At 38.9% G+C, this 18,916-nt stretch overlaps 1 protein-coding gene across 1 annotated transcript in view; it reads right to left on the reverse strand.

Moving 5' to 3' along the window:
* The window catches only part of LOC140534579 (tyrosine 3-monooxygenase-like), a 70,767-nt gene extending 53,518 nt beyond the window's left edge, over nucleotides 1-17,249 (reverse strand). Inside the window, exons 1-5 of the mRNA XM_072655753.1 lie at nucleotides 16,723-17,249; nucleotides 12,655-13,023; nucleotides 11,371-11,545; nucleotides 9,929-10,017; nucleotides 3,187-3,254 (exon numbers count right to left, since the gene is read on the reverse strand). Of these exons, the coding sequence (XP_072511854.1) occupies nucleotides 3,187-3,254; nucleotides 9,929-10,017; nucleotides 11,371-11,545; nucleotides 12,655-12,861 (539 nt within the window). The 5' untranslated portion in view covers nucleotides 12,862-13,023; nucleotides 16,723-17,249. The remainder of the gene's footprint in view (nucleotides 1-3,186; nucleotides 3,255-9,928; nucleotides 10,018-11,370; nucleotides 11,546-12,654; nucleotides 13,024-16,722) is intronic.
* Between the last annotated feature and the right edge of the window lie 1,667 nt (nucleotides 17,250-18,916).

Consider the following 18,916-nt stretch of genomic DNA (forward strand, 5'->3'; position numbering starts at 1 on the left):
CAAATACTGGATGGGTGACCATAAACAAGTCTCTCTGTAAGGAACTCTTCCAACAACTCTAAATCTCAAAGTGGCAGAGTCAGTGTAAATCATCCTGGGTGGAGGGTATTTCAACACCAGGAATGGTTTATGCCAATAAAGTCAGAGGTCTATTTTTTAAAGTCTAAGATTGTCATGTTGGAAACAAAGGCAAAGATGATGTCATGTCGGCATTAACATTTTAAGAGCTCTGCTCATTGACTGATGGGGAGCCTTGACTGATCTCACTTCCAATAGACCAGGTCCTTTCTTTATGTTATCTTGTATTTATTTGCTTGTGTGCCCATGTGGTATACCCACTTCCTTCAGCCTAAGCTTCTCAGCTCTCTTTGTGGTAGCCAAAAACTGGAAATCAAGGGGATGCCCATCAATTGGGGAATGGCTGAATAAATTGTGGTATATGAATGTAACGGAATACTACTGTGCTATAAGAAATGATGAACAAGAAGACTTCAGAGAGACCTGGAAAGACTTATATGAACTGATGCTGAGTGAAAGGAACAGAACCAGGAGAACTTTGTACACAGCAGCAACCACAGTGTGTGAGGATTTTTTCGGGTAGACTTAGTACTTCATTACAATGCAAGGACTTAAAAAAAATTACCAATGGTTTCTTGAGGCAAAATGCCTTCCACATCCAGAAAAAGAACTATGGAATTCGATTGCAGAATGGAGAAGAACATTTTCTTTTGTATTATGTTTTGGTTTGCTTTATGATTTCTCCCACTCATTTTAATTCTTCTATGCAACATGACTAAGGTGAAAATGTATTCAATAGGAAATGTATGTGTAGAACCTGTATAAAATTGTATGCCCTCTAAGTAAGGGAGAGGAAAAGCAGGGGGAGGGAGGGGGGAAAATCTAAGTTATATGGAAATGATTATAGAATACTGAAAACAAAATAAAATAAAATTTAAAAAAAGAATATAAACTTCTTTAGAGACCCTGAGATTATAGCGCTAAAGTTGGAAGGGACTAGAGGTCATCTAGAACCACCTCTTCGTTTTACAGGAAACTGAGACCCAGGGAAGTCAAATAGCTTGCCAATGGTCACAAAAGTGGAGAGTCTCAGAAGTGGGATTTGAACCCAGGTCTTCTGACTCTGGGACTAACCTTCTTTCTTCTGTGAGCACAATGTCTTGGATATAGTAGGTACTTAAATATTTGTTGAACTGAATAGAGTTGAATTAAATTAGTATCAATCAATTGGTCAATTAATGATGTTTAAAAAGAATTAATAATGATTTAGTAATAAGTTTATTTAAATTTAATATTTTAATTTTCCCCAATTACCATAAAAACTTTTTAACGTTTGTGTTTTTTAATTTTGAGTTCCAGTTTCTCTTCCTCCCTTTTTCCTCTCCCCCTCCCCATTGAGAAGGCAAGCAATTTGATGTAGAATTTAGTAATAAGCTTAAAAGACATCATTATTTATAAACAAAAAGAAAAATGAAACACACTAGAAATGGAATTCCTCCCAAGTACTGTATACAGTAGTTTCTTTGTACCTCTTGTTATGAGGAAAATATCTGATTCATAAAACTAAAAAAGAAAAGACTCACTCATGTAATGCATTTCTTAAACAACAATGTGGACTGCCTCTCCATCTACTCATCAGCAATCAATCAAAAAACATTTATTAAGCACCTACTATGTGCCAGGAACTGGGAGTTCAGGAAAGAGAGCCTCTAACAAAGCACCATTGCGGGGATTAAAAATGACAAGAATAGGTACATTGTCAACCGCAATCTGTCACCAAATCCTTTTGTTCTGTCTTCCAAAATGGTTCTCAGGTTTCTACTTCATCCCCATTCCCCTTGCCATTAAATTAATCCAAGCCTCTATCTCCTTGTTCCAATTCTTACAAGAGGCTACTGGCTAACTTCTCTCCTTGTCAGTCCATCTAACATATGTGTCTGGCACACTGATTTTTATACATACCACTTTCATCACATTGGTTTCTTGTTCAAGAACCTATAATGGCTTCCCATTGCTTTCCATATAAAGTCTACCAGGAGCGGGGAACCTGAAGTCTCAAGGCTACATGTGGCCCTCTGGGTCCTAAAGTGTTGCCCTTTGACTGATTCCAAACTTCACAGAAAAATCCCCTTAATAAAAGGATTTGTTCTGTAAAACTTGGACTCAATCAAAAAGACACACTTGAGGACCTAGAGGACCACAAGTGGCTCTAAACTTCTATGCTTTGCTTTTAAGATTTTTATAAATGGGCTTACCAGTCAATCATTTCTCACATGTACTATGTATAATGTAAAGCCCTAGAGCCCTAGTTTATGTTCCCTTTCAGGTTTACTAGTTGTGTGACCCTGACAAAGTCACTTAACCTGTCTCAGTCTCATTTTCCTCATCTGTGAAATGGGAATAAAAATATCTCCAGTATTTGTCTCATGTGCTTGCATTGAAGATTGGTTTGCATGTGAAAGAGGATGTTTGCAAAGCAGTACAGAACGACATAAATGCCTATTATTATTATTTTCTGTATCAACCAGATTTATTCTTGGCCTTGTGCCTTTGCTCATGTCAGTTCCCTGGAATGACTTCTCCTCTCTACTGATCTAAACCATGTAATCAATATGTCAGGTCCCTGTATAGCACCAGAGTCTTATACCCTTTCTTCTCACCACTACCCTCTTCTGTGACAAGCACAGTGCCTGCTGCTTCAGGGGCATTATCTTAATCAAAAATTTGATCCAATCCAATCTGATTCAATTTTATTGGGTTTGACTTAAAATAGTACAGCTAGAAAAAAATATCTTAAGAGGTCTCCAATTCCAACCCATTTCATAAATAAAAAAACTGAGGCTTGGGGAGGTACCTTAACTAGAACTAAAAGGAACCTTAGGAGTAATCTAGTCAAATATTATCATTTTACATTGGGATGGGGGACAGACAAAGGCTAAGGGAGACACCTAATACCTAGTTATGTAGATTTGGGGGCTACAAGTCATTTTTTTTACAAGTAAGGAAATTGAGTCTCAAAAGGATTTGTCTAAAATATAGTAAATATATCAAGACTTAAACCTAGTTCATTTGACTCCACAGGTATAATAATTTCTTTCCCCTCTAAATCATGCTGCCTCTCCATCTTCATTTAAATAAAAGGGTTAAAGGATTTTGTAATCTGCTTACTCTCTGTACTTGAAAGCCAGGTCCATGATTTCTGCCCTTCTTTTCTTATATTCCAGGTCAGTGTAACCCTAGAGAAAGAAATATCTATTAGAGTAGCCTTTTACAAAAAATAATCACATCTTTCAGCAAGGGTTGTTTTCCTTTATTATTGGATGTTTAAAAAATGCAAGGGACATAATTTCTGCTTAATTCGTCATTGTATCAATTATGCTATCATGTTGTTAATAAAAGAGGCCAATGGCATTCTTGGATGCCAATGATCCTCGTGGTAGTGCATTGGGGGTGTAAGCTCAGTTCCATGTGGACAGTCTCGGGCAGGTGAAAGTGAGGACTTCTAAACCTTAGAGTTCTCATGAGGCCCCCCCAGGGAACAGCCGAGAATTGAGGTGTGAGACCCGGGTTATCTTGTGCATCTCCGCCTCTTCTCCATGGGATACGTGCTGGGGAGAGCATCCCGCCCTCGAGATTGGCCCAGGGTCTGAGCACACCTGTTGTTGACTAACAAAAGGCTGAGAGCACGCCCGGTATTCACGTGCAAACTATGCGTCGGGAGAGCTTAAGTAGGGTCAGGAAAGCCTGAAGGCGCTCTTAGCGCTGAGGGGCCCTTAGAGGACCGAAGGCCCCTCTTCCCTCTCTCCTCTCTTCTTTCTTCCCTCTCCCCTCTCCCTGTCCCGCTTCCATTCTCTTACTGTAAGATCTTTGCCTCCTTGGGAGATTCCTCTCTCTTCAGGAAGAATTCCCCCTGCACATGTAACCAAGACCCTGAATAAAGCCTAACCCTTGTTCAACTCTGGAAAGTCTCTTCTCTCATACATTTATCTGGTTTGGCCAGCTGAAGACCTGCGATAGGTAAGGTAAGACTTGGGTAGCCCTTAGGCCTCTAGGCCTGACAGTAGTGGTCTCACAGTTTATATCTTCTGGACCCTCTTGGCTTTAGAGTGATTATCAATAGTAACTGTTGCTATTTCCCTCCCAGCCTGATGTCTTTCTTTTTCTTGGCCTCATTAAAGAGGCCATGCCCTGGCTACCTCTTAAACAATCCTATTCAATGAATGAGCGTTGCCTTGCCCTAAGTGAGTACCTGCAGAGACCTTCACCAAAAGGGACCAAGGTCTCCCAGTGCATCCTGAGCCATCTCCAATCATCCTGATGAATATCTGGTCACTGGATTCAGATGGCTCTGGAGGAGAAGTGAGGCTGGTGACCTGCACGGCCCTCCCTCACTCAAAATAAAGTCAAGTGAAAGTCATGTCATCATTTCTCTGATGGCATGGTCTTCTTCAGCAACGAAGGATGAACACAACGCTCTTGGAAGAATAGGTGAAGGTGGTAATCAACTCTGATTGGCTAACAATTTAATGATAGAATGGATAATATAATGAAAGGCAGGCTATATTTCAATGAGAGTCTTGAGGCACATGACTTGGATCACCCAAGTCTTGGTCAAGGAGACATCAATTTCCATATCATGTATCTGACAAAAGGGAGAATCCACATTTTCTCAGACTCTGGTTATGAAATGATGGTGATGTCTTTGGCTCTGACTGTCAATAGCAATAGCAAATTTAGTTTTTGATCAATCTGCAGATGATCTACTTCAATAAAATATAATCTCTTTGAGGTCAGGAATTATTTTGATCTTTGAATCTCCAGAACCTATTATAATGTCTTACACATAGTAGGTGCTTAGAAAATGTTTATTGATTGATTGCTCACCATCATGGAGAACCAGGGGATTCTGGGTCCTTTCCAGATCATAAAGCACTAAAATTGCATAAAGCCCAATTAAGAGACACACCCCAAAATCCTCAAATTCAGAGTTAGAAGGTACCTTGGAAATTACCTAGTTCAATCCCTTCATTTTTGAAGGAAGGAAAATGAAGCTCAGAGAAGTGAGGGAAAGCTCCTACATAATAAATCACAGAGCCAGAATCTGAGCCCAACTCCTCTGATTCCAAATCCAATTCTTTTCCCACTATATAACTAGATATATCTATGTAGGAGGAACTATAGTATCGACTGCTTTGACTGAAAAGGTAAGTCAATTTATACCATAACAAGCATGACTTTTATCAACTAGTGGAAGGACTGAGTCCTATGTTGTCTATCTGGGAATTTCAAACCACCATTATCATAAGTCAGTGATGCAAAAGGCAATGGAGAATGCTGGGTACAAGGCAGTAATACTTGCAATAGTGACATCTAGTCAACAAGTGGCTTAGAGGATCCATTTAAGAAAATGTACAAATGGAAAAGGAGATGAGTTGGTCATGTAGAATAACTATATAGACAGACAGACATAGAGTTACAGCACTTTCTGAGATAGAAGGGAGCACAGAAGACATCTAGACCAACCTGTATTAGAATAAGAATCCTTCCTACAATATACACTATAAGTAGGGATTCAACATTTGCTTGAAGTCCTGTGATAAAGGACAACCCATCACCTCCCAAGGCAATCTATTCAACTTTGGGGTAGCTTTCATTATTTTTAAAGTTTTTCTGATATTTAGTCTAACTTTGTCTTTTTGCAACTTCCATTCATCACTCCTAGTATTTTCATCTGGGGCCAAACATCAATTCTAACTACTCCCTATGGGACATAGATTAAAATATTTGAAAATAGCTATCATGGTTCACCTCTACCAGAGTAGCCTTCTCTAAGCCTTCTTTTCTCCTGGATAAATATATCCCACTGTTTCAACTGATTCTCATTTAGCATGAACTCCAAGACTCCTTCATCTATCAAATGAAAGAGCAGATGCTCCCTAAGGTCTCTTCCATCTTTAGATTGAAGAGTTTGTGGTCATATGACCATCCTGCTTACCCTCCTCTTGTCACTTTCAAATTTGTCATTGTCCTTCCTAAACTCTGGGGTTTGGAACTGAAGCTTTAGAGATTCACTCATACCTGTAAAATACAAACAATACCTGGAGGAAGGCCTTTGACCCTTTGTGAAAGATCTATGTACAAGTATAAACAATAATTGAGCATAATGAAAAGGCATAGATAATTTGATATCAACACCAAGTTATTAAGGAGTTCACAGCTACATTTAAGAATGAAATTATTGGTTGGTTGGTTGGTTGTTGATCTTCATTCCTGAATAGGACCAAAATGACATCACTGTGTTGGGGTCAAGGTACAATGTGTCCTGCTGGGGCTGATCAGACCAATATGAGCTTGGAAGGCTCTACCATGGGTCAGGCACAAATAGTCCATATGAATGTTTGGAGTGGAGATGGTTCTAAATGAAATGACAGCATAGAATTGGTCTTATCTAAGTGCTGTTCAGGTGCAAAGCTCTTTCGAGTTTTGCTGTTGTGTTTTGTTTGTCTTTAAGTTTTGTGCAGATAAATTTCAGTTTTCTTTTCATATGAGTTCATTGCTTGGTTCTCTCACATCGGAAAACATGTGACTCGAGTTCATTGTTTATCACCCAGGGTAGAAATATGACTACAGAGAACACAAACAGCTATTATTAACAATTGTTGACTTTCCTTTGGAAAATGGGAACACCCAAAGTTATTTTTCCTACAAAAGTATCTTGCAAAGAATTGCTTTGTAATATACCAATGAAATTGCTCCAGCCCTGGTCAGTGAATTGCACAATGTAGTTAAGCACTAGACTTGGAAATATTTTAGATTGATGTTGTCTCCCTCTTTTGGTCTACCAAGGAAACAGCCTCTTTCTGTTCAAATGCCTCCTGAATATTGGCTCCTTCCAACACTGAAACTTCTCTTCTTAGTTGCATCATCATAAAAAAGTTTGCTGTAGAAAGTCGTTTGTAAAGTCCTGGCTTTCCTTCCATTGTGTTTTCATTCAGGATGCCCTTGATGTGTTAATAGACAGTAGAACAGTAGACTCATAGATAGTATGTAGCAGAAGTAGAATTTGAACCCAAATCCTATAAAGATGTTATGGACATGTGACAGTAGTCATATGGATTGGTACTGCCGAGGTTTTCTGTATACCAGATTCATACACTGTTAGTGTTAAAAGAGTCATAAGAGCTGATTTAGTCCAACTTCCTCATTTTACAAATGAAGAAACTAAAGCCCACAGATTTGGAGTGACTCAACCAAGGTCACATAGATAAATTTTGGAAAACATGGGATTAGAACTAAGCCTCCTGATTCTCATGCCCTATGACCTTTTAAGACCCTTCAACTCCTTCCCTGAGAAGCTGTGCTACTACCCTTTATCCCCTCTAAAAAAGAGACAGTCTAACTCTTTGATATCTTGAAATTAGTTTGGACATAAATGAATATGTAGTATCATCAGTGTAGACACTCCTTTAATTGGGAGAGTGAGGTTAAGTGACTAAGTATCAGAGATTCAAACCCAGGTCTTCCTGACTTCAAGTCCCAAACTTTATCCAATACATACAAAATTCATCAATGCAAATTCATCCATATTTTTTTACTTACACAATGCTTATCAATAGCTCCTCCACAGAGGGTCTATCCAACATGCTGATGGTCTTTATCTAAATCTTCTTATATTCTATGGTTATTAGTAGAGTGTGGCTTAATAAATTCTATACCCTCGTTTTAGGAAGGATATTGGGTAAGTGGGAGAGTGGCCTTAAGAAACCAGATTGGTTGGTCACATGACCATAGGATCAAAAATTAAGAGCTCAGTTTAAACACTAACTGTGAATCTTAGACATAGATTATCATCGTCTGATGACTTGAGATGATGTGTCTTTGGCATGGGGATTGTAAGGATGTTGTTGCCCTTAACAGTATAAGGAAAGTTAGGAGTGAGAAAGGTTTAAGAGGAAGGAGAATGAGGGTTTTTTTGGACATAATGAGTTTGAGATATCTACTGGATATCCAGTTCAAGATACCTGAAAGGAAGTTGAAAATGTGAGTCTGGAGGTTATGGCTGGATAAGTATATCTGAGAATCAGCAGCATAGAGATGCTAATTAAATCCATGGGAGATGATGAGATTACCAAGTAAAGTAGGGAGTAGAGAAGAAGTAGAGTAGGGAGAAGAGAAAGACCAGATAGAACCCAATGGGACCTCTGTGGTTTTAACAAGAATAACCTGGATGAGGTTGCAGCAAAGAAGACTAAGAATGAACATTCTGATAAGTTGGAGAACCATGAGAGTGTTGTGTCCTAAAAATCTAGAGAGAAGAGAATGTCAAAGAAAAGAGAGTGCAGAGAAATCAAGAAGAATTAGGTTTGAGAATAGCCATTGGAACTAGACCTTAGTGGTAAAGATAGCATCTTCCATGATGTCCTGGGAGATAAGACACTGATTTGCTTTATTGTGGTGTGTGTAGTGAAAAGGCAAGTCAACAAGTATTTTTAATTTCTTATTATATTCTAGGTACTATGATGTGTATGTGGAAAGAGAATTTGATTTGGAATTAGAATCACTGGATCATGGATTTAGAGCTTTAATGGTCCCTAGGGGTCCAAACCCCTTATTATACTCATGAGGAAACTGAGACCTACAGAAGTGGGCCTCTTACTATTTGTATGACCTTGGGAAGACCTGTAAAGAGCTTTGGTTATCTGTAAAATTAATAGTGCTAAACCAGAATCAGGGACTCTTACTACTTTTTTGTGTCATAGATCTCTGTGACCATCTGATGAAATCTATAGATCCCTTCTCAGAATAATGTTTTTAAATGCATATACGAAAATACAGAAGGTGACAAATGAAGCCAATTATATTGAAATAAACATATATTTTCCAATCCAATTTCAAGTTCATGAACCTGCTGAAATCTATTCATGGATCCCTTGAAGATCCACGGACTTCAAGTTGAGTCCCTGAACTGGTTAATTTTTGAGACCCCTTCCAACTCAAAATTCTATGGTGGTACCTTTGGAACTAGACATTTTTCAACATAGCAAACAGTTCATTTTTTGTGACTTCCAAACTACTTTCTTACTAGGGCTCCAAAAAAGGTAAGAAAAGAACATCTTTGTCTAGACCAATTATACCCTGTAGAGTTGTATAGTGGAAGGATTACTGGGCTTGGGACTTGGGTTTCAGACCTAGCTTTGCCATTGATTAGTTTGTTGACTTTGATAAATCACTTAATGTCTCCAATTCTCAGTTTTCACATCTCTTGAAAGTAGTAATAACAATATCTGGTATTTATAAGGTGCTTTAAGGTTTGCTTTACCCATCCTTTCTAATTTAAGCATCAGAGTTAAACATTCTTTTTTTTCTTCCCTATTTCACAGATGAGGAAATGAAGGCTAAAAAAATTAAGTGCTTTGCTCAGGATCACATAGCCATTAAGCATCTGAGGTGAGCTTTGATCTCAGGGTTTCTGGACTCCAAGTCCAACACTCTATCCACACCATCAAGCAGCTTCAACTCCAAGAAAGCCATGCACTACCTACCTCATGGTGTTGTGAGATAATATTTAAAATTTCTATGCATTGGATAGAGTTTGGGACTTTGAGTCTGGAAGACCTCAGTTCAAGTCTCTGATATTCAGTCACTCAACTTCTCTCTGCTTCAGCTTCTTCATTCATAAAATGTGGATAATACCATCTGCAATGCTGATCTCAAAGAGTTGTTGTGAGGACTGCATGAAATAATGGATGGAAAATGCTATATAACTCTCAGTTCCAAGGATGTTAAATCTAAAAGGAGAATCACAAGGTAATGAATTGTCCCCAGCTCATCTTACTCTGAGCCTCAATTAAAAAAGAAGATAACTGCAATAATATTGATAATACAGATTTAAGAGGGTTGCTTGACTTACTGGGTGATCATGGTTCAAGTTAGGTTCAAACGTGGTAACTAAATGATGACATTTGTCAAGATCTTGAATCTTCTTGGGGAACCAAGGGACTGTAAAGGGAAAAAAACGTAAATGTGCTTTCATCAGAAAGGAAGGGGAGACCATCTGAATATAACAGAAAAAGGTCCCAGAAAATAGTAATCTCAATGTTCAAAGACTCGGTGCTTATGGATGACATAAGGCTTGTATGACCAGATTGTTACTTTTAAAATGCTCCTAAATTATCTAAATGACTATTCTTTGGGACAGCAGACTTCTTGTTTTCAGGAAAATAACACACACACATATGTATACATATATATGTATATGTGTGTAATAGTATATATAATGTATGTGTCTATATATGATATGTATAATATAGGTACACACACATACTGGAGCTAATGAACTCTTTTCTTCCATTCTCATTCACTCCTTTTGACCAGGTCTGTTCCATATATATTTTCAACAAGTAAAATCTATGTTGTTTTGGGGGATTCTCAGATGGTTCCTCCAAATAGTGGTTTACATCTATCTGAAAGAAGGTGAGGTCTTTAACAAGAAATTCTCCAAGCGTATTTTGGACTTCAATTATGCATGATGCTATTTCAGATGCCACTGCTATTCCCCCACCTTCCTCATGCCTCCCACATACCTTAGAACTTGAAAAGTACTTTGTTTTTAAACTTTTTAAATGCATGCATCATTTAATGTTTTGTATCTATGTTTATATCTTATTCTGTCTCCTCGATTGTAAGTTCCACAAACAGGGATTATAGCTAAACTTTGTGTCTCCTCCTTTTCCTCTACCCCTCAGGACCTCACCGGTGCTTTACGACACATTACTAGTCATTTTTCACCTCAGGGAAATGTGGCACAAAATAAGCCCCAGGGAAATGGCATGAAATGCCTTCAATGAAATTCTTTAAGACAAATGAATTTGAGGGAGGTCATAGTACATCATCTTGTAGGAAGCAAATGGAGACAGACACCCCCTGGAGATAGGCCCTTTGAGTGAAGAAAGATATTGAAACAGGATAAGGTAGACTGGGGAAGAACTCATCTGGTGTGGAGCTCCCTGATGAGGGGAACGTTATGTCAGAGGCTTATTTTGCCTAATAATTCTTGCTAGCTAGGCGCTTTCAGCTGCTTCTATTCTGCTGAAGTGCTCTCAGTGGCCTCTATATGTTGGTGCCTTGGGGGCAAGGGGAAGGGAAACCCTGGTTGCCAAATCCAAGTTATACAAAGTAGACACTTAAATATTTTTAGAATGAAGGAAGAAAAGATCAGGTCTGTGGAAGTAGCTGAATGACACCAAAGATGGTTAAAGAAACGACAACACAAAGACAATCCTGGTACCTGTATCCCCAAGTCTGGCATTGCCTGCCTGTGCTGATGAAGAAAAGTCCAGAAGCCTTACATACCTTTTTCTTCCCAGCGAATTTTTATATCCTCAACCACTTTCTTCAAGGAGCTGATGAGCAGACTGATGCTCGAATTATGGATTTCACACTTCATAAAAACTTCCAGATGGTGGGAAGCGTTTTTGGCTTTGGAGGCAGGCCTGGTTTCTAGATGGTGGATTTTAGCTTCAAAGAACTGAAAAGAGGGGAGGAAAAGCCGTTAAGAAATTCTGATAGCTGAAAGGAATGGCTCATTTAATAAATATGCATTTACTCTAACATAAAGAGGTTTGTTGTTGTTTGAACTATCTCTCCAGGTAAAGATTGAAAGAACTCAGTCTTCCCACCTATCCCCCTAGCCCCCATCAGGCTTCCTGTATATGCATTTCCATTTTAAAATAAAATAGAATTAGCAGAAACAGTTTAAATTCTGTTCCTTCTCCCTGAAAAAGATTGTTCATTCTTTCCCTTCCCCGGGGCTAGCTATATGAAAGAATGGATGGGGAGAAGAGTTATCATGCATTCTGCAGGATACCCCCAGTACTTCTCCATTGACCACTCCCATCACCAAGCTGTTTACACAGTAGTGCCATCTAAACTCAATGAATAGACTTCCATTCTTATGGACCAGAACCCTGCTAGATTTCTTTCATGGGTTAAACTGCTCCCCAAAGATAACGAAAAAGGGAAGCTTCCAAGATTTCTAGTCTCAGATAGACCCTCTGAAAGAGCACTCTCTTTCCCAATTGGAGGGAGAGGAGCATTTTCTTTGTTCTCTTACTTGTCTTCCCCAAATCATCCAGGAATGATCATGGGACTTCGCAAAGGAATTTCTCATCCTGCTGAATTCCAACAGGAGGGACCATGATTATGAAATGGAAAGGATATCCCTACAGGGAATCTCCTCTGAAAGTCTCATCTCCAGAAATGACTAGATATTCCAGACAAGCACCTATCCCTACCTCTTGAAAGGAGTACGAGTTTTGTGGTGTAATTTGACCTAGATGCCTAGAGGAGACAGGAAAGAGCAAAACAAGTCAAGGTAGAGAAGAGGTTTGTAACTGATAGTAGAATTAGCTGGAAAAGGAGCTGATATATGGAAGATAGATAGGAAAAGGAAGTTAAAGGATAATATTCATTTAAGAACCATGATGAAGAATAAGGGAATTGGAAGACATTTTAGAAGAGAAGAAAGAGTTTAACATTCTTTAAGACCTATGCTTATTTCTTTCTACACACTTTACCAAATCTTGACCAAATCTTAGTGAGGATTTCACGGTCTCTCCATGTGGAAATAGGCAGTACCTCAAAGATTTGAGCAGCCTTTGACAAACTGGCCTTCCCAAGGGAGAAGAGTATGGTTATCTCTGCTCTGCCTTCTTCTCCCTCCCACTTTGCAGCCTGGGGATGGATACAAGGGTCCCCAGACTCCTCCATGCTGCCATGCTGTCCTTCACTGCCTCTCCTGGGTGGGAAGGGAGAGGAATGGGAATGGGAGGCTTCAGTCTTCATGGAACAGCAACACCTCAGACTTCACTCAGCAGACCAGAAGGTGACTTAGGACGAGAAGAGAATCTGGTGAAAATAGCTCTTCCTGCTTCCTCTCCTTGGCCTGTTTGGGTTGGCTGGGCTGAGCCCTTGTGGGAAGCCAGAAGGTGAGGACTGTCCTTGGTGCTGAAAGGCAATTGGCAGTGAAAAATGGAAATTATAAGGAGCTTGGCCCCCACCTCCAACTACCCAGAGCCAGGCTGCAGAGGAGAAAGGTGGATCTGGGACATCACTACTCTGATGATCTGAAAGTTTCTTTACATATTTTCTCCTGTGTCTTACTTCCCTTTGAGATCTTGGGGCTCTCCAACTTAAAAGAGATGGACTGGTCCCCAAGCCTCCAGTGATCATTTCTTTGATTCTCCCCTAAATCATGCTCCTTTTAAAGATATGAAACAAAGCAGTCATTCTCAACCCTTTTTTGTATCATGGACCCTTTAAACAGTCTGGTAAAGTCTATGAGCTCCTTTTTAGAATGATGTTTTTTGGTATATCAAAGTAATGACATAATTATGAAAGAAATGAATTAGTATAGAAATGTAGTCATCAAAGTATTTTTTCTTAAAAAAAACATTTTATAGAACTAAGGTAAAGCACCTCATTTGCATAGAAGGCTATCAAGTTATTGCAATGGATTACTGGGTACAGTGTAATTTGAATTGATTTAAAAATCAATTGCTGAAATGTCTCCTACATAACAGCTACTATGCTAAGTTATGAGCAGGGGAACTGGGGGAGGTAAAAACAATATATTCCCTGCCCTCAACATAAATTTAGACCTTGAAGGAATCCTCACTTAGCCCAACACCCCCCTTTTTCAGAGTATGAAATTGAGCCCAAGGGAGTTTAAATGATTAGTACATGGTCAGACAGAGAAGGGGGGTTGGAGGGCAGAGACAGGATTTAAACCCACTTCCTTTTACCTTAATTTCAGTAACATACTGCCCCTGCCTCAGGCTTTAGGATTTTAATATCCCTGACAGCATCTGAACCACAGCTAGCCATCAGAAGATGAGTTCTCTCAAGTCCTACCCACAAGTTTCACTGCTCTGTGCTCAGGGAATGGCTTGTAGCCATAATGTCATTAAAAAGTATTACGAGCACTTAGAGTATTTGTTGATTGCTTGCATTCCTAAAAATGAAAAGCATTTTCTTAGAAACAATACCCTTTAAGTCAGTTCAGATTTGCTCCTCAAACTTACTCCTGAAAACTGACCAATATTGATTTGTGTTTTCTTGTTGTTAGAGTCTGGGTTGTCCTATGTCATTAGGCATGTGTAGTCAATTTTTTTCCTTGGGCTTAACTTTGTGTTGATACTTTCTACACTCTATATCTGCCTAAGATCCAGAACCCTGGACAACATTAAGCTGGGAAAGACAGTCTATCTGATTGGTATTTCCCAGACTGGGGCATTGAAAACCTGGCCCATCTTTCCTTGATGTGATTGAAATGTTTTTTCCACATTTTTGAGACTGAAAAGAGAGGTTAAAATGTGATTATATTTATACTTGGTCATTTGTAATGTTCTAAGGTAGAGATTCTTAACCTAGGATCTGTGAATTTGTTTTTTTTAATCTGTCTGATAGCTAGATCTCAATATAATTTGTTTCCTTTGTAGTCCTGTGTATTTTATTTTATGCATTTAATAACATTATCCTGAGAATAATGTCCCAAGGCTTCGCATGATTGACAAAGGGGTATACAATATTTAAAAAAAAAAAATGAGTCCCTGCTGTTAGACACTTTTAGCTTAGGAATTTTAAAAATGTCACTTCTAGTGTTAATTTTTTAAAGGAAACATCCCACCCTGCACTCCCCAAATGTTTCATTGTTGGAAGAGCCCTGACTGGGCTCTTACTTTTTAAGATGGTGTGATTTACAGCTGCACAGGTGAACAATTCTCTGTCCCAGAGGTAAGCATGATATCTGTTGAGGTGTTGAAAGTAAAGAGAGAATAGTTTCCCTTAATTGTGAGTAAAAACTTTACCTTTCCGTTTTCCATTTGCTGAGGTCTTTATAGAGAAGGGGAGAATATGTTACAGTTAAACATCTCTGCTTCCTCTAAACCTTGATTCTTAAATCAATTCATTTGTTACCAATATTCTCATTCTTCTCATCTTGTCACTGTTATTTTGATGATCAACAAATATCTATTTAGTGACTACTGTGTGCAGAACACAGTGCAAGGCCCTGGGGAAAATATATCATTGAGGTAAAACTCCACCCTTCACCAATTCACCATTCTACTGGCAGTGTAATAACATGTCTGTTTCACCACAGTTGTGTCTGCATTGAATTTGGTCATCTTTAATATAGTTGCCAATTTGGATTGTAAGTGGGGGAAAAAGCTCTGAGTCTCCTCTTATGAATCTATGGTATCATTTCCCTAGGTTCTTATATTAGTCTATTCGAGGGGAGCACAAACTTTGGATCCTATTAAATGAGAAAGGCTCAAGACCAATTTAGCTAAATCTGCAGAGACTCCTTGCTGTTAGCCATGCGGTGCTGGAATTTTCCCACCACTCTCATACTATCTACTGAAAGACTACTATTTCACTCTATCAAATGACAGAGGGCTTTTGGTGGGATCCCAGAATGGAGGGTTCTCGTGCCAATAAACATGGGAATATTTGATGCCGGGAAGCATTTGCCATTGCCATGTTAGCATTAAGCAGAATCATTCTCACTGCAAACTGTCTCTGTGGCCAGGAGACACAAGGAACTGACTTTATTTGACCTACAAATGAAGATTCAAGTCATAATAAGTGACACTAATGAGTAAAGAGGGAGAAGTGTGTGACAGCTACTCTTTCATATGGAGCTTTAATAAAATGTTACATTTTACAAGTAAATAAATACATTTATTCAAATATAAGAACTAAGGTTTTTATAGTGCTTTAAAGCTTTCAGAGTACTTTGTGTATATTATCATGTTTAATCCTTATAGAAACCTTGTAGGGTAGATGCTATTATCCTCATTTTACATATGAGGAAACTGACACTGAGAGAGGTTAAATGATCTATCCAGGGTAACACAGTTAGTGATTTTGTGAGGAATGACTAGAATTTAAGTCTTCTTGGCTCATCCCCCACACCACTTAGCTGCCCCAGAGGGTGAGATTTCCAAATTATGGAAAGGTTTGTATTACATATAGCACAGGCAGAACACTGGCATTCTTAGACAAGGAACTACACATTTCAAATCAAGCCAATGAACTTTTTTTAAATTTAATAATTTATTTTCCCCTCAATTACATGTAAAAAGGATCATTTATTAAGAGACTATTGTGTACCAGATGCAACACTAGCTGAAGGGGATGAAAAGACCAAAACAAAACAGCTCCCATGCTCTGTGGAATTATATTACACTGGTTTTAGGATCACAGGTTTAGAGCTAGAAGGCATCTGAAAGGCTGTTTAATTCAACCTCCTCATTTTACAGAGGAAACTCAGAGACATGAAAACACATGACTGAGTTCACAAAACTAGTGGGAAGCAGAGAAGCTATGATTCGAACCCAGGTTTTATGACTCCAAATCTAGCACCCTTCCTACCGTATAAGACTATCTCTCTAAGTAGATCTCTAAATTCTAAAGTTCCGTGATGCCAGTTCATTCAGCTCACTCTTCCGTATTTTCCCTTTGCTTCCCTTTAATCTCAAATTGCTGAAATATCTTAGGTCTCTTTCCTTTTCTTTGTCTTCTCAGGTAAAGTGTCAGAGCTACTGGCTCATAGAGCAATTTGAGGCTGTCCATGGGCCCCTTGTGGTGAAGAATTTCCAGCCCCTTCCCCGACTTCTATCCCCAGTCCCCACAACTACCTACCTTTCTCTTCTTTTCTTCAGCGGTTCCCTTTCCTGGAAGGTGAGTGCGCTGTCCAATGTTCTGAGAGCTTTGCGGAGTTGCAGAATCATCCAAGTAAACTGGTAAAACTGTCTCCTCCCCAGCCCACTAAACCACTCTCCCGCACTCCGTAGCACGGAGACACACTCCCTTGAGGATTTCAGCCTCCTTTTGTCTCTGCATTCTTCCCGCTGAGCGGAGAGAAACGTGAGTCTCTAAGGACTTCTTCCTAAGCAACCTGGCTAGAATCTTTCTCTCTAGAAGGATTCCAGGACTTTTGGAAAGCTTAGCACTGTGTCCGATCTCCTCTCACTTTCACAGAACAGAGAACGTAGACATAAATTAAAAGTAACTTGTCATCAATTGCCAGTTATCAGTACCCTCAAAAGTAGAGGATGTGAGAGAATTCAAGTAAGAAGGAATCCATTAAAAAAAAAAAAAAAACAAAACCAAAAAACCAAAAAACCCCTAGCAAACACTATGTCTAGGCAAAAGGACATGTCGTAATCCTTCTCCCCTCTCCTCCAAAATTTCAGATCACAGAATGTTAGATGCAGAAAGGATCTTAGTGAGTCAAGTCCAGTGTACTGATTATGAGATGAAGAAACTGATAATCAGTGATTTCAATGTGACCATAGTCACACAGGTGCTATGAGAAAGCCAGGCTTTCTTCCTAGGTTCTCCGATTTTCACACTACTCTAATAAGCCATCACATTGCCATATATCTTTTTTATTTATTTTGTCAGAGCAATTACCCTGGAAGTCTGATCCTTTAGTAATCTTTGGACATTAAAATTGGTTCTCTCTGCATCTAGCATCATGGAGATGGCTGGAGTCAAGAAGGAGGTAAGAGAATCCGATGTTCTTTGCCTCCCTAGTGAGAAACAGAATTCCATCTTCCAGTGAACCAGTATGTTTCAATGTGGATTTTGGCAATTTGGAAATAAAGTAGGGGAAACATTTCACAAATGAAATTCAGGGTTTTACACTTCCAGTTACAAAGAGCAAGGAATGAAAGACATAAAAAGTGCTGAAATTGTGTCCCCCACCAGAAGATGGAGTCCAGGATATCTCTATTTACAAAATGTCTTAAGCTAGTACAGCTGAAGCTAAGGACAATACCAAATCTGGCATAGGGAAGCTGTAGATATCATTGGAGAAGGACAGATGTTCTGGGAACATGTGGGGGAGTCTAGGAGCAAGTCAATTTCCAGAGCTCTCTGGATCACCCTTAAGGCTGACCTGAGAAACAAGCAACTCACTGTAGTTAAAAACTTATGAGGCTGGAGTGGGGGGTGGGGATAGATGACAGAGGAAATGAATTCAACTTCCTGCCTCTGCTCCTTACTATTTGTGACCTTGGACAAATCACTTCCCTCTTTGAATGTCAAAGAGTTGGGCTAAATAATCTCCAAGGTCTCTTCCAGGACCATATCTCAGATCCTAAACTATGCTGGATTCAAGGAAGGCTTAATTTCCTTCAGCTTTAATTTTCTTCTAAAAAAGAAATACCATATCCATCTCTCTCAAACTTCTTCCTGGTTGTGATGAAAGGATAAACCAATTCTAAACTTAAATAAAGATGAGTAGTCACAGTCTCTCCTTTTCTTAAAGTTTGCCACCACCTCTGCTAGCAACACCCTTTTTTGGACTTAACCTGCAATGCACATGATTTCCTGTCATCCCATTAATTAATCAGGTTGGATTCTGAGAAGGTAGACTCATCATCTTTCCACTAACCTTCTCCCAATGTCTGACATGGTGTTTGGTCCAGAGCAGGCAGTTAACAAATGTTTGTAGATGGTTTATTGATTCAATATTTATATATACAGTCCTTGAGAAAAGAAACAATAATGGATGTTCATCCAAAGAACTCAAAGTACTCCCGACAATTAATATCACATCATTTGTGTATATATTTTTGTAAAGACTTTTTCCATAGATTAACTTTAAAAATGCAATAATTGATTGTTGGTATGATAGAAATTCCTTAATATGACATTTAAAAAGAAATTGTTGGTGTGTATGTGTACACTATGTATTCCTGTTTATGTTTATCAGGAGACTTTTTAAAAAAAGTTACTGTGTCCCCAAAGTAGCAAAATTAAGAACTATGTAATCTGTGAGAGTTTTTAAAAATATTCTCCAAAGCTTACAGATTTTTAATTATATGAA

This window comes from Notamacropus eugenii, chromosome 3, assembly GCF_028372415.1.
Source record: "Notamacropus eugenii isolate mMacEug1 chromosome 3, mMacEug1.pri_v2, whole genome shotgun sequence".
NCBI classification, from domain to species: domain Eukaryota; kingdom Metazoa; phylum Chordata; class Mammalia; order Diprotodontia; family Macropodidae; genus Notamacropus; species Notamacropus eugenii.